The sequence below is a fragment of the Mandrillus leucophaeus genome, unplaced genomic scaffold (assembly GCF_000951045.1).
Source record: "Mandrillus leucophaeus isolate KB7577 unplaced genomic scaffold, Mleu.le_1.0 Scaffold277, whole genome shotgun sequence".
NCBI lineage: Eukaryota > Metazoa > Chordata > Mammalia > Primates > Cercopithecidae > Mandrillus > Mandrillus leucophaeus.
The window spans coordinates 3,616,510-3,633,064 of record NW_012102887.1 but is presented as its reverse complement, the minus strand read 5'-3'; the positions used below and the strand labels follow the sequence as shown (position 1 = coordinate 3,633,064).

The following is a 16,555-nucleotide window of genomic DNA, read 5'->3' as shown; positions in this document are numbered from 1 at the left end:
TTCCTTGATACATGGTGCTTTTCATTTCTCTTTATTTCTTCTTTTTCCTTCCTTCCTTCCTTCCTTCCTTCCTTCCTTCCTTCCTTCCTTCCTTCCTTTCTTTCGTGTTTGGTAACAGAACATTTATTATTGTTGTTTGTTTCATTTTCTCCAATATGTTAAGCAGATAAAAGCAGGAATGGTTTTGATGAAGTGGACAAGAGTCCCAAGTGCTGACCACTAGGACTGAGTCACATGTCGAAAGGAATCTATGAGTCATTGTCATGGAATTTTTGTTTACGGTTTTAAGCCACTGAGAAGATTTACCTCAAAGTAAATATAAAGTGATTGAAGATAAGTGTTCTATGCCGTATTTTTTCTTTCCTTTGGGGAAAACAACATTTAACACAAAAGTTAGAATGCTTTCATGCTACTTGAGTTTGTTTTAAAAGGTAGCCTTTCACCAGACTAAAATGAAGATTTGAAAGTTTCCGTATTAGAAATATGCTCACACATGTGATCTTGTATATCCTGGCTCCTTTTATCTTCATGGTTTTTGGTTTGCTTTCTTTTACAGCATAGGTGGAGAAGTAGGGCGAGGCCACGAAGGGAGTTACGTGGGCAAACATTTCCGCATGGGATTCATGACAATGCCTGCTCCTCAGGACAGACTCCCCCATCCTTGCTCCAGCGGCTTTTCTGTGAGATCACAGTCCCTGCACTCAGTTGGGGGTACGGACGATGACAGCAGCTGTGGCTCACGGAGGCAACCACCACCCAAGCCCAAGCGGGACCCCAGCACCAAGCTGAGCACCTCATCAGAGACGGTCAGCAGCACTGCAGCCAGTAAAAGCGGGAAACCCCCTGAGAGGACTGAAGGTAAAACACGCCATGCCCACGTCACCTAGAAATGTTTTTCAGATAGTATGTTCAGTCAGCATGCCCAGGAGCAAGTGCCTTCTTCACTGGGCCACATAATGCTGCCTCTCACCCTGAAGTCCCAGAAAAGAATTGAAGGGAAGGTTATTTATTAGTGTGTTGTTAAATTTCCAGAAGAATGTATTTATGATTGTTCAGAAAGGGAAGGCAATATATGAGTTTTTTTCATCCTTTAAAGCTTCAAATTATTCAAAAATTATTCTGTCCAGAAATATATCTAAAAGTTATATTTTCTTATACTATTTATATAATTAAAGGTATTACTATTTGATTATTAAGGGAACATTTTAATTCAGGAAAATATCAAGAAAAAGCTTATAATCTTATCTTTGGGAAATAATCATTTTAAACATTTTGGTGAATTTCTTTCCAATGAATATGAATTTATGTATTTATGTGTGTGTGTGCATATTATAATCTTAAACTCTACTTATTATCTCCAGTTTTTACTCTTACCTGCCTGTGTTTTTTCTCAGCTATGAAACATACAAATCAAATATATCCCAGCCTCCTTGCTGGTCTATGAATATAAATTAGGTCACATTAACACCAGGTCTCACCGGCTCTTTAGGTCTTACTGAATTTAGTAGAGTCTCAGCTTCCCTGAGTTACTCCCAAGAATTCCTGGGTGGGAAAGTAGCCTTACTCCAGTGACTTGTGTCAAGTGTGCCTTGACACAAGCTATCTTGGTCAGTTGGGGCTGCTATAACATAACACCATAGCCTGGGTGTGGCATATAAGCAACAGCAATTTATTTCTCACAGTTCTGGAGGCTGGAATCCTGAGAGCTCTGTTGGGGCCCTCTTCCTGGTTGCAGACTGCCAACTTCACCTTGTATCCTCAAAGGGCAGAAAGGCCTCACTGGCCTCTTCATAGGAGGACACTAATCCCATTCATGAAAGCACTGCTCTCTCCTTCCCTTTCTATCTCCACATACAATCATTATGGGATTAAGGTTTCAACATTCTAATTTGGGGAGCACAAACATTCAGCTCGTTGCATAGGCACATTCAGATCTTTACATAGCAAATGTGGAAAACACTTCAAGGTTCCCAATGCTGCCAGTGACGGTTTGAGAGAGGAGTTCCACCGGGTCCCATAGCTTCTCTTCTGCCCCACTCTCCTTTCTCCACAGCAAGCTTCTCTGAGCCCCTAGGGTACCAAGTGTTATATTTGCCTCAGAGAGCCACATGGTCCTTTCTTCAGCTAGGCAGTGTTCATTGTCACATGGGCTCCCTAGTCCCTCATGAAAGCCCCTTGGCCTTCTGGCCTAATCTTTCCACAGATTCTCATAGGCAGTCCATGAGGTCAGATGCCTATGAGGTACGTGCTGTCTCTGCCATCATCCTTGTCTCTCCTCTCTCTCATTGGTGCCAGGTGCCTTTAGCCAAAAACAACCAATATCTTCAGTGCATATTGAATAATACCAATAAATGCTTGGAGATGGAGTCAGTCCATAAATTCTACAAAAAAATCTCCTGTGGCTTCAGTTTTTCCTACTATACATATAAAAAAATGCTTTGCATGTAAGTATATGTGGTTAAGACACACATGTGAATAACATGTATGTGTTTGCATATTTGCAAAATTGATATCATAGTGCATAGAGTCTTGTGTTTTGTATTTTCACTTCTTCGATTGTAACCGACTTCCATGGTGTGCAACTTGTTAAGAAACAACTTTAACAGAGAGAAATGTACAGTCAAGTAATTTATTTAATCATTATCTTGTTGAAGAATACTCAGATTGATTCTGTTTTGCAGCTACAATGAATAGTGCTACAATGAACATTCCTGTGTGTGTGTGTGTGTGTGTGTGTGTGTACAACTGTTATTCCTCTGCCCTCTTAGAGTATTAGACATTTGATTCTTTTTCTCTTGATTCAGAGTTATCAGTAAGTCCTTCAGCTTGTAACACATTGATGCTTTTAGACACAATGTATTAATAGGTGTTTCCTTAGCTCAGTAGTACACTAAAAGGCCCCAGAGGCCTACCTTTTGTAAATTTTAAATGTTGTTCATAGGTTTCCTTGATACATGGTGCTTTTCATTTCTCTTTATTTTCTGTGATTCTCTGTACAGAAGTCACCACTCTCCTACTTCTACTGCCAGAAAACTACATAATAAATTATGTTAGATTGTTTTCAAAAGAAAATTGCTGATGTAAGAAAGTGATCTCTGAAAGATGGGGGCCTGAATGCAGTCAGGAATAACTCAAGTATAAAGGGGAATAAAAAATCCACCCAAAAACAGAAGAGAGATGAGAAGGACAAAGGTAGCCAGTAAGGGATGTGTTATCAGTGTCATGTTGGCAGGAACATTTCTGGAAAGAGTGTAAAATACACACCTCAGAAAAGCCCCCCTTTGGGGAGGGGGAGCTGGGCTACCTAGAATGAAAGTATGGAGAAAATCATGACTACTGTCCCACAGAAGAAAAATTTGAGCGGCAATTCACTTGTCTTAAAAATAGAAGGGATTCCCATTCATTCGGGATGTTTCATAGCTAGTTCCTGGGGCAGACAGTCTCATAATTCTCTCTCAGATGTCTTCACCATTCAAGGATAGTGGGCTCCCAATGCCTTCTTGTCAAGTAGAAGGCAGCAGCTCAACAAGCTTTATTTTTTCGGAAGACAAAATAGCAGATGCGGTTAAATTGCAGCAGCAAAGACTTTTGTTAGACTTGGAAAAAATACTTGATAGGTAGTGAGCTCATTAAACACCAACTCCAAATCCAGCATTTCTCCTCAAAAAGGAGCTCTGAGGGTGTTCAGTGGGCTACATAAGTTATCAGGACCCAGTGCAGAAATGGTAGACTTCCACAGAGAACTGATTCTTCATGGGAATTTTACTTTCTCTTCAGAACACTTAATAAAATGGCAATTGCAAAAGTAGATATATGCAAATCTCTTCTACCAATTTATGACCTCAATAATAGCACAGAGACAGGGCTCAATTCAGGGATGGGGAAAAAATCTGGAGTCCAAATGCATGTGTATATATGTGTATCCTCAGAGCCAAAATTATTAATATATAAATATGTAGATTGTTCTTTTATGAACTGTCAGTTCTGTATAATTGTGCTATAACTGGAGTTCATTATAGAGCATATGTTTTCTTTATAATTTTTCTAGCTATCAACAGTATAACAAAGATAAAAAATGACTTTTATAAATCTTAGCCTGTCTTTTCTTTTTACATTAAATGCCAGCAAAATCAAAATATTGATTCAGCGCCATTAGAATGATTGCCATGGTAACCAGCTTCTATTTAAGTAAGGGATTATGACTTCCCTGTGGATAAAAGTAAAAAGAACTGGACTCTACAGAATGGCTTTTCAGAGCAGGAAAAAAACAAAACTGATGAGCACAAACAAACAAACAAAAAATCACATACCAAAAAAGTATAATTTAGTGTTTAAAAATTGTAACTCTGTTACATTAAAATATATATATTTACTGTTCTATTTTCAGATTATCTACAACAGTAACACCTTTAAAAATTTATATACTGATGAGCATAAACTGACAATCAGTATATTATAAATATTTTAATTACTCCTTTTTATTGCCTCAGTGTGGTTCCTGCTTATTTTGAGGAAAGATTAGATGATATAAAGGGGGTTAAGCAGAAAGAGTGAGAGACCCTATGAGCTGTGTCTCACCTGTGAGCCAACAAAAGGAGGGTGTGTGCACCCTCACATTGGTCATCCCCATTCCTCAGGTAAACACATAGCCATTCCTTGATAATGTCATTGTTAGAAATGCCGTCTAGTTTGGGCAAAAGAGACGGTACTTAGGACCAACAGGCAAACGTTGACTTTAGGCAAGTGATCCAATGGGACTATTTCTTTACCTTTAAAGTGATTGTGAATAATGGAAGAATTGATCAGATCCTGCACCCCTCACAACCTAGTGAACTAATGCCAATGATTGTGCATGGTACAAAGAAGGTGCCGTACAAATATAGCTGAACACTATTGAACCACCACTTCTAATAGGCCCGAATAACATGAAATTTTGGTCTGGTATAGCACATATATTAAAAACAAAGAGGAAAAGAAAAGATATGCACATCCACTTCACATGTCAGAGCCTTAAAAATTTTTCACGTGGCTATTGTCAAAATATGAAAGATAAGCACTAGAGAGGATGTGGGGAAAAGACAGCCCTTATACACTATTGATAGACAAATATAACCATTAAGGAATAGTGAATAGAGCAAAAATTTAAAATAGGACTACCATATGATCCAGCAGTCCCACTACTGGGTACATTTCCAAAGGAAACCAGTATGTTGAAGAGACATCTTTACCCTCATGTTTATTGCACAAATCTTCACAACAGCCAAGATATGGAATCGATCTCAGTGCCCATTAACAGATAAATAAAGAAAATACACACACACATACACACACACACATACATACAATAGAATACTATTCAGCCATAAAAAGGAATAAAATCCTGACATTTTTGGCAACATGGATGGGCCTGAAAGACATTATGTAAAATGAAATTAGCTAAGCATGGAAAGATAGATACCACTTGATCTTACATGTAAAGTGTAAAAAAGTTAATCCTGTAGAAGAGTAGCCTGTTGATCACCAGGAGCTAGGGCAGGAGTGGGTGAAGATATTGGTCAAAGGATACAGAATTTCAGTTAGAAGGAATAAATTCAAAACTTCTATTGTACATCATGGTGACTATCACAAAAAAAGTATGTGAGCTTATATATATATAAAAACTAGCTCAATTTAGCCATTCTACAATGTATACATAATTCAAAATAACATATTATACATGGCAAATATATATAATTTTTGTCAATTAAAAATAATAGTCCAGGCATGGTGGCTTACATCTATAATCCCAGCACTTTGGGAGGCCTAGACAAGTGAATTATTTGACGTCAGGAGTTCAAGACCAGCCTGGCCAACATGGTGAAACCCCATCTGTCTAAAAATACAAAAACTAGCCAGGCATGGGGGCAGGAGCCTGTAATCCCAGTTACTCAGAAAGCTGAGGCAGGAGAATTGCTTGAACCCAGGAGGTGGAGATTGCAGTGAGCTGAGATTGTGCTACTGCAGTCAAGTCTGGGCGACAGAGTGAGACTCTGTATCAAGAATAAATAAAATGAAAACAAACAGGAAAAGAAGCAAAAAAAATTGCACAATGGCCCAAATAAACAGAAAAATATTCCTCATGTGTAATAATCTTTTAACAATATTATGGCATTAAGAAACATTCCTCAGGCAAAATAACCTTTTAATAATATTGTGACATTAGTATTCCCAAGGCATAATCTTTTAATAATATGGTACTAACATAGTATTTAGTATAAATAATATTTTATTAACCTCTGATTATCTCTACATTTTCAAGTCTTTACAAGAACCAGCTAAGTATCCCTACCTTCCATTTGTTATGAACTCTTAAGTTATTTTCAAACTTCTTTATTATATAATTTCATGACTGTGTCTTTACAAAGCAATCAAATACTTTTGAATTGGGAGAGTTCTCCTGATTTCTGATTTTGTTTTAGAGAAGTTTAGTAGAGTCATGTCTTTGGAAGCAAAAATTGGGATACCTGCTATAATATTTGCAGTCATGGCTGTTGTTACAATCTTGGAATGGGTTGAGCCAGAACCAAGTGAAGCTGAAGTTTGTTATAAGTCACTGCCTTAAAAATAGACACAAAACCTCTTTTTAAGAATTACCAGAAAAAGTAATTTAGAGCCTTTAATAATGTTGTTTCTCATGCCTCCATTTATTCAGAAAATACTTTGAGTGTCTACCCTGTTCTGCTGGGATCCAGCTCCAGCAACAAAGAGAACACAAATGTTCCCTTCTCTCATGTTGCTTCTAAACAGTTTTGATTCTATTTCCCCAGCATAGTCTGTCTTACTCTATCCAGGTCACAGCCAGCAGTGAGTTAAAGGAACAATTTCTAGAAACCAGAAAATCTGGCATGACAACCATGTGCCTTTCTTTCGTATAATCAGGTGTTTATCTGGAGAAGAAGTAGTTTAACACATTTTAATAGTTGTGCTTTTTCCTACAAAGAATATCTGTTGATTATGGCTGTTTGGTGTTGACCAACTTAAAGAAGCCAGAATTTGATTTTCCTCCAATGTGAAATTTTATAAACAACCCGGAGACAGTTGAAGAAAAAGGAGTGGAAGCAAGTTGAGTGTGTTTGTCTTGGAGAACTTACAGGTTTCCCAGATTAGAATCCTAGCTTGAGGACTTAAGTCAGCACCAGTCAGGGCCAGCCACATATTTGATTTTGCTTTCTCAGTTCCTAGTGCAGATCTATGACTCTTTTAAGTGGCCATAACATTTTTAAAAAGACTATTCCTGGAAGTCCTCACAAGAGCAGTCAGGTAAGAAATACATACATAAATAAGGCATCCAAATTGGAAAAGAGGAAGTCAAATTATCCCTGTTTACTGATGATTTGATCTTGTATCTAGAAAAACCTAAAGCTACCACAAAAAAACCTCCCTATATTTGATAAATGAATTCAGTAAAGTTCCAGCATATGAAATTAACATTCAGAAATCAATAGAATTTTATATACCTATAATAATCTAGCTGAGGACCAATTCAAAAAGTTAATCCCATTTATAAAGCTATAAAAATAGGAATATATTTCACCAAGGTAGTGAAACATCTCTATAAGGGCGACTACAAAATACTGATGAAAGAAATCATAGATGACACAAATGGAAAAACATCCATGCTTATGGACTGGAAGAATCAGAATAATTAAAATGGCCATATTATCCAAAGCAATCCAGAGATTTGACACAATCCCTATCCAATTATCAGTGTCATTTTTCACATAATGAGTAAAACCAATCCTAAAATTCACATGAAACCAAAAAAAGAAAAAGAAAAAAAGGCCTGAATAGCCAAAGCAGTCCTTAAAAGGAACAAAACAGGGGGGATCACATTATCTGACTTTACTACTATAAATTATACTACAACCAAAACAGCATGGTACTCGTATAAAAATAGACATATAGGTCAATGGAACGGAATAGAGAACTCAGAAATAAAGCCACCTACCTATAACCAACAGATCTTTGACAAAGTTAACAAAAATGTGCACCGAGGATAGAACACTCTATTTAATGCTGCTGGGAAAATTGGATAGCCACATGCAAAAGAATAAAGCTTGTATTAGTCAGCATTCTCTAGAGGGACAGGACTGACAGGATAGATGTATATTTGATGGGGAGTTTTTAAGGAATATTGGCTCACACGATCACAAGGTGAAGTCCCACAATAGGCCATCCACAAGCTGAGGAGCAAGGAAGCCAGTTTGAGTTCCAAAACCTCAAAAGTAGGGAAGCCAAAAGTTCAGCCTTCAGTCTGTGGCTGAAGGCCCTGGCAAACCGCTGGTATAAGTGAAAGAGTCTAAAAGTGGAAGAACTTAGGGTCTGATGTTCAAGAGCAGAAAGCATCTAACATGGGAGAAAGATGAAGGTTGGAAGATGCAGCAAGTCAAGTTCTTCCACATTCCTCTACCTGCTTTTATTCTAGCCACACTGGCAGCTGATTAGATGGTGCCTACCAAGATTGAGGGTGGGTCTGCCTTTCCCAGTGCACTGACTCAGATGTTAATCTCTTTTGGCAACAACCTCACAGACACACCCAGGAACAATGTTTTGCATCCTTCAGTCCAATCGAATTGACACTCAGTATTAACCACCACAAAGCTGGATCCATACCTCTCAGCCCAAGATGGATTAAAGATCTAAATAAAGACCTGAAGCTATACAAGTCCTAGGAGAAAATTTAGCAAAAATGCCTCTGGACATTGGCCTAGGCAAAGAATTTGACCATGTCCTCAAACAAACCCAACAAAAACAAAAATAGACAAATGGGACTTAAACTCAAAAGCTTTTACACAGCAAAAGAAACAATTAACAGAGTAAACAGACAAAGTATAGAAAAAAATATTTGCAAGCTATGCATCTGAAAAAGGCCTAATATCCATAATCTGTAAGAAACTCAAACAACTCTAGGAAAAAACAAGTAACCCCACACAAGGTAGGCAAAGGACATATATAAATACTTTTCAAGAGAAAACATACAAGCAGCCAATAAACATATGAAAAAATGCTCAACATTACCAATCATCACAGAAACCCAAATTGAAACCACAGTATGATATCATCTTATGCTAGTCAGAATGACTATTATTAAAAAGTTAAACAACGGATGTTGGCAAAGATGCAAAGAGAAGGGAACATTATACACTGTCAGTTGGAATATGTATTAGTACAACCTTTATGGAAAATAATATAGGCATTTCTCAACGAAGTAAAACTAGAACTACTGTTTGATGCTGCAATCTCACTACTGGGTATATACCCAAAAGGAAAGAAACCATTTCATCAAATGTTTTATTTTGTTTTAATCCATTAAATTTGTGGTAGTTCGTTACATGCTTGTATGTTTATTGCAGCACTATTCACAATAGCAAAGATATGGAATCAACCTAAGTGTCCATTGATGGAGGATTGAATAAAGAAAATGTGGCATACATATACAAATGGATCATAGAATACTACACAGTCATAAAAATGAATGAAATGTCTTTTCCAGCAACGTAGATGGAACTGGAAGTCATCCTAAGTGAAATAACTCAAACAGCAAGTCAAATACCTCATGTTCTCACTTATAATTGAGAGCTAAACAATGGCTGCACGCGGACAAACAGAGTAGAATAATAGACAACATTGGAGACTCCAAGAGGTAGAAGGATGGATAGGGGTGAGAGCTGAAAAATCATCTAGTGGATACAATGCACTCTTTGAATGATGGGCACAATAAAAGCCCAGTACACAGATTTTGGTTTCATATCAGTGCTGCAGACATTAGCATTCTTTCTCTCCCTCAGCCTCAGTTTTCTCTAAGATGGAAATAATACTGACCATATGTGGTAGGCAGAATTCTAAGACTGTATTCAAGATTCCCCCACTCCCTGCTGTACTACTCCTGTATCATCCTTGGACCTGAGGTACCATTGTTGTCTTGAAGATAGAGGGGCCATGTGGTAAGGCACATGGGCAGCCTCTGAGAGTTGAGAGCAGCACCATGGCTGCAAGTCAGCAAGAAAGCTGGGACCTGATTTTATAACTGCAAGGAACTGAATTCTGCCAACAATGAGTGAGCCTGAAAGTAGATTTTTTCCTGGAACCGCCAAACGAAGATTCAGCCTGGCTGCTACCTTGATTTGAGCTTGTGGGACCCTGAGAAGAGAATGTAGCCTTTTGGGTTCCGGCTGTGCTCAGACTTTGGATCTACAGAACTGTGAGCTAGTAAAGGTATTGATTTTTAAGCTGCTAAATTTGTGATCACTTGTTAAGCAGCAATCAAAAAATAATCTGTCTTACAAAGTTGCTAGGCAGAGAAAAGCAAGTTAGCAAAGCACCTGGCTTAGTGTCTGACAAATAGCAGATGCTTGATAACTTTACTTCCCTTCCCCTGTCATTGCTAGGCTGTATTCTTAGGTAGGGGAGGGTAGTTAAGAGAACAGCAGTGACTTCCCAAATGTCCCTGGCCAGACTTTGAAAATAAATGAGATGATAGAGGCTCAGCAAATACTGTCATATGTAGCCCTTTGAATAGCTGCATGGCTTTTTCTGAATTTATTTGGCTCTTCTGAAAGAGTCTTTCCTTTTTCAGCAACACTTTTTGTTCCTTCAAAAGGCTCAGCAATGGCTTTTCTGGTGGCTTTTTGACAGGCTTGTGTATGTGGCTGCAACTTGCCTGGTTAGTGCCTTTGTTCGCATAGCAAGTGGCACTTGTACTTATAGTGTGCCCCCAAGAAGTGCTCAAAACTCTCTTTAGCACTATACTAATGAAGCACAAAGAAGGTGGAAAGCAAACTCTCAAAATCTCCATTGTTTTGGCATTGGATAGTGTTCTAATGTATATTCTTGTTTTATGAGGAAAAGATGTAGGAGATTATCACTGAAGGCCCACATTCCTGGATTTCTCTTCCCAGGTTGGCAGAATCAGATGCTGCTAGGCTTCCTAGTGTAAGACCCATCTGTCAAACCAGGCACTGCTCAGATGGAGATGGAGTTCCACATCTACCATGTGTGATCTCTTTCTAAACGTACCCCGAGGCTCATGAATGAAACAGCTTGCAAGTCAAGTCATCATGCAATGCATCTTTCTCTCGGCTCTTGCCATGGTTGTTGTCCAGTCCAAAGAATGCCCTGCCTCTTTAATAGTCTCACCCAACATCCTCCTATTAAGTTCAGCATTGGCCTAGTTTGTTCAGTGTCTTAGATTCATAATATGACTCATTACCCATGTTGTTGGCACAGATGGAGGCTTCCATAAGAAACCGACAAGTCCAATGTACCTGTGTGTTGTAATCAGGCATTGATTTAGAGGTATGTTTTATTGCTGTGTAATGAACTACCACAAATTTAATGGATTAAAACAACATATGTCTATTAGCTCACAGTTTCCTTGGGTTAAGAGTCAGCTCAGGATTTTCCAAGGCTTCAATCTAGGGTGTCAGCTGAAGCTGGAGTCTCATCTGTGGCTCAGGGTTCCTTCTCAAGTTTACATAGTTGTTGGCAAAACTTCTTTTTATTATTTATTTATTTATGCTGTTGTAGAACATGCAGTAGCTTGCTTCTTCAAGAACAGAAGAGTTTCTTGGATATTGATTCTGTCCTTTCAGGGAAAGTCTGGACCCTCTTTTAAAGAGTTCACGTGATTAGCACAGGCCCACCCAGAACAATCTACTTTATTATTATAATTCTGTGACAGGGTCTCTCTTCTCTGTTGCCCAGGTTGGGGCACAGTGGCATGATCATAGCTTACTGCAGCCTCAAACTTCTGGACTCAAGCAATCATCCCGCCTCAGCCTCCCAAGTAGCTTGGACTACAGGTATATGCCAACATGCTCAGTTAATTTTTCTATGTTTTGTAGAAACAAGGTCTTGTTAAGTTGCCTGGGCTCATCTCGAACTCCTGACCTCAAATGCCTCCTGTCTCAGCCTTCCAAAATGTTGGGATTACAGGTGTGAGCCACTACACTGGGCCTAATCTCTTTCCTTATTAACTCAGAGTCAACCTAGTAAAAGCAATAATTATAACTGGAAAATCTCTTTACCTTCTTCCATAATCCCTAACTTAATCAAGAGAATGAAATACCATCATATTCACAGTCCTGCTTCTGCACTCATTGAGAGAGAATGATACAGGGTATAAACTTCAGAGGGCAGGAATCTGGTGTCCAACCTAGAATTCTGAGTTCTCAGGGTGATACTAAGGAGAACAGGCATATATTGCTTTCCTAGAAACCATCCAACTACCTGGTTGAATGTTTCAAAAGTCAACTCATGGAAAGTTAATGAAAACTGCAAAAGGTAAACTAAAATTCCATGGGATAATAGAAATATCACATACAATCTAAATACTTGGCAAATAAATAGGGCAAAATATAATTCCCTTCCCTATTTTTCTCTTTGTCTTTCCTTTGCTCCACATAATGGAAATCATCCCTCCACAAAGTGCTTGGATTATTTTATTGGTTGGAAAAATCTCATTTCCTTTGGCTTCACATGTAAGAAAATACACTCTTTAGTCCAGCAGTCCTCAGGCCAAAGAGCTTTTAGAACATAAAGTTCCAAGTAAAATACTGACACTAAAATGATATTAACATTAAAATTAGAGTGTGCATAAAAATCAGTCTGAATGATCCTCACTGCTGAGTTTCCTAATTGGGGAGCTCTATTGTTGACCCAGCATGGGAACTGGTCCCCTAAATCCCTAGATAGTTGTGGAACAGATAATGCACAGTGTTCTTGATACAGCAAACCCACTTCCCAGTGCTTTCACCTGTGATTCTCCAGAACCCCTGGATTGTAGGGATTGGTGATGTTAATTTATGCTGTGTACCTTTCTGATCTCTGCCCGTTCTGTAGCATTTTGGTGACAAATATGAGACTCGATGTTCCCAAGTTATAAATTCCTTAATTGCAACAAGTGCATCAATTTCCAGTAATGGGTGAATGGACATCAAAAAGCATGTCTGCAGATGAAGTGGAGAAAGGGCAGAACACTAAATGTAGCCCTCATTACTACTTTCCTCTTAGTCTCTGTTTTTGTTTGGCCTCAAAACTATATGAAGATTGATCTCTTCTTTGCATTTATATGAAAGCATTAGAAAGTATTATACTAAATTATTGAATTAATAATTACTAGGATTTTGTAAACAAAATGGCAGAAAGGAGTTCATAACCTGCCTTTATTAAATGACTTCCACCTCTTTATCTCTTTTCTCTTCACCTTTCCTTCATGTTTCTAGACTTCAATACGTCCCCTAAAACCTAAAGAAAATGGATGCCACCATCCTTAGAAGGCACGTCAGAGCTGCCTATCTTTTGTTTGTTTGTTTGTTTTATGTTTTTTGGTTTGTTTGTTTTTGAGATGGAGTCTCTGTCACCCAGGCTGGAGTGCAGTGGTGTGATCTTGGTTCATCACTGCAGCCTCTGCCTCCCAGGCTGAAGCCATTCTCTGCCTCAGCCTCCCGAGTAGCTGCCATTACAGGTGTGAACCACCACATCTGGCTAATTTTTGTATTTTTAGTAGAGACAGGGTTTTGCCATGTTGGACAGGGTAGTCTCAAACTCCTGGCCTCAAGTGATCCACCCACCTCAGCCTCCCAAAGTGCAGGGAAGACAGGCATGAACCACCATGCCTGGCCCGTGCCTATACTTATATCAACATGTTCCCTGAGAGATAACTCGGCTTCATTCTCATCCTTCCAACTCAGTGTTTTTATTTTATTTTTATTATTATTATTTTGAGACGAAGTCTCTCTCTGTCACCCAGGCTAGGGTACAGTGGCACTATCTCAGCACACTGCAACCTCTGCCTCCCAGGTTCAAGCAATTCTCCTGCTTCAGCCTCCTGAGTAGCTAAGACTACAGGTGCCTGCCACCACACCTGGCTAATTCTTTGTATTTTTAGTAGAGATGTGGTTTTACCATGTTGGCCAGGACGGTCTCGAGCTCCTGACCTCGTGATCCACCCACTTTGGCCTCCCAAAGTGTTGGGGTTGCAGGCGTAAGCCACCACGCCCGGCCTCAGTCAGTATTTTTTTAGAGAGTATATCTGACAAAAACATTTTTACCATTTGATAACATAAAACGTTTGGTACTGTACAAAACTATAAAATGATTTTCTTTCAATTTTAAGAAAGTGACTTCTTCTTGTTTATGCTGCTACTCCCCATCTCATAGATTTAATAGTAATGAGAAGAAATCTTTCTAATGGGTGAATGTACCCAGAGCAGTCTGACAATGAAATTAACTCATTTGAGATTGCATCTTTGAGCAGGTTGCTCCTTCAGGCCACTGTCCTGCATCCCTCCCTTCCTGCTCAGCTGGTTGCCGAAAGACCTCCTGCACATGCTTGCTCTGCGGCCTCCACCCTCATCCAAAATCCACTGCTCTCTGATGCCCTAGCCATGACGCTAAATTGAATCTTGGTTCTCTTCTCAATGGTGTCCTTTTATCCCCATCCTTTGGTATGTCTCTTCAGCATTTTAGACTATGAACCTCTATACTTCCTAAATCCCATGCTCCTTAACTTTTTATGCCTGACCCTCTACTAATTTTCTTCTTCTTACTACTCTATTCATCTCATTGAGGGTGTCTGTTGTTTTGCCTGATTCTTAAATGATGTCTCTGAACTCTCACTGGCTCTCCTAGCTTCTCATTCTAATCTTTGTTGAATACGTAAGTCATGAATTCCACATTATCTTCAGATGTCTGAATCTTTACAACTACATCTATCTGTAGATATCACAAAGAGCCTTCAAACTTGTCATATCCACACTGATCCAGGCATTTCCTCCATGTTTTATCTTGATGCTCAAGTTAGACATGCAAGAGCCTCATTGGATTGGGCTCCTTCACTTGCCCTGACCTCTCTTCAATGATCAAGTCCAGTCAATTCTGCTCCACTTATGTCCGTCTCTCCACCTGTTTGCACTTTTATGCTCTTATCTCATTTAGGCCATCATGTTTCCCACCTGGACAATTGCATGGGCACCTAATTGGTCATGTTTCCTGCAGCTTCACTTTCACAAATCCATCATTCCTACTACTTTGAGAGGATTTTCTCACATGTGTATCCAATTATAGCACCAGTCTGCTCATTTCATCTGATCGTGTCACTATCCTGCTTATCATTTATCTGATAAAACTGAACTCATTAGCATGACCTTTTTCATCTGCTTCTGCCTACAGAGCCACACCTACTGCCGACCATGCCTCTTACAGTCAACTCAGACTACCTAGTTTACTCCAAACAAACCACGCTTGTTCCTGCCTCTGTGCCCTTGCTTGTAAACCTTTCTTTCTGCAGTTTCTTTTCCAAGTTATTCTCTGCAACAAATTTCCACTCATCCTTCAAGGAACAGGGTCAACTACCTTCTCTGTAATAACTCATGTGAGCATTTTTCTGTGATTGAACTGTACTTTGTGTACAATGCCATTATATCTGCTAATATATTTTATTGTAAATATCTGCCTATCTTTTTGGTATCCCAGTGAGACTATACCTTAGAGACATGAACCTTGTCCTTTTGTCGTTGTACCTTTGATGCCTTCTGCAGAGGTGGGCTTAATAAGTAATGATGAATGGGAACGTTGTGAATCATGTATGTTTTCAGATATAAGTCTTTCAGGAGACTAATTGCTATGAAGAGTTAATGCACTTTCACGCACCTTTAATGTAGAAAGAAGTTTCAATATTGGAGAGCTTAGAGAAAAGCACGGTGATTCATGATCCTCAGAGAGCAGGTGTGTTTTCTCTCTATCCATCATTCAGGCCCTGCTTTGTTTATAATACAGCAACCACTCTGAATGATGTGAAAGATGAGATTGCTTTGCGTGCTCTTTAGGTTTGTAAGAACCTTGCCTTTCTTCAGTTGTTTTGTATTTATGAATCTTGGTCGGTACACAAACTAATTATGGGTGGTCACAAAGAATACTGTTGACAGACTGTAATGTGTTGTTGGCACCATGTACCTTTTAGTTTATCCAAATAATATAAATCAAAGAATGTTCAGCTTGTGCCATTTACATAAGGTTAAAAAATAATGTTCTCAATTGAGATGCAACAGAGAGCTGAGATTTCTTTTCCTTAAATGAGTTTTGGATGTTAATTTTAATCTTTCTTATGCCTGTATATTTCCGGTTTCACTTAGCCATTTCTATCGTATTCTTAGAGGACAGGTATATATTTCCAGATTCATTCCTTTTTTTTTCCATTCTGTAGGGATCCAGCTTTTGAGCAGCTCTTCACCCTACCTCAGAGTGTGTAAAAGCCATTTTTTAAGGCAGAGTGACTGCCTGTGTGCATAAATCTTGCTTTAATTGACCTCAATGAAGCATAGACTTATTGCATAAAGAGTGCTTTGATTTTATGGCTCTATATCTGCACTAACAGTTTCTATTATATGAATTGCTATCTGTGATTTTTCTTGTTAAGTGGGAGGGCAGTGATTTAAGACCTGCTTTTTACAATTTATTTTTAGCTATTAATATGTATTAAATTAAGTTGTCTACAGGGAGCAGAACACAGGAACAC

The 16,555-nt window shown here is 38.8% G+C and overlaps 1 protein-coding gene across 1 annotated transcript in view; it reads left to right on the top strand.

Annotated features, from left to right (window-relative positions):
• The window catches only part of NYAP2 (neuronal tyrosine-phosphorylated phosphoinositide-3-kinase adaptor 2), a 258,653-nt gene that overhangs the window by 117,379 nt on the left and 124,719 nt on the right, over positions 1-16,555 (top strand). The window contains exon 3 of the mRNA XM_011984979.1: positions 557-858. Coding sequence (XP_011840369.1) covers positions 557-858 — 302 coding nt within the window. The remainder of the gene's footprint in view (positions 1-556; positions 859-16,555) is intronic.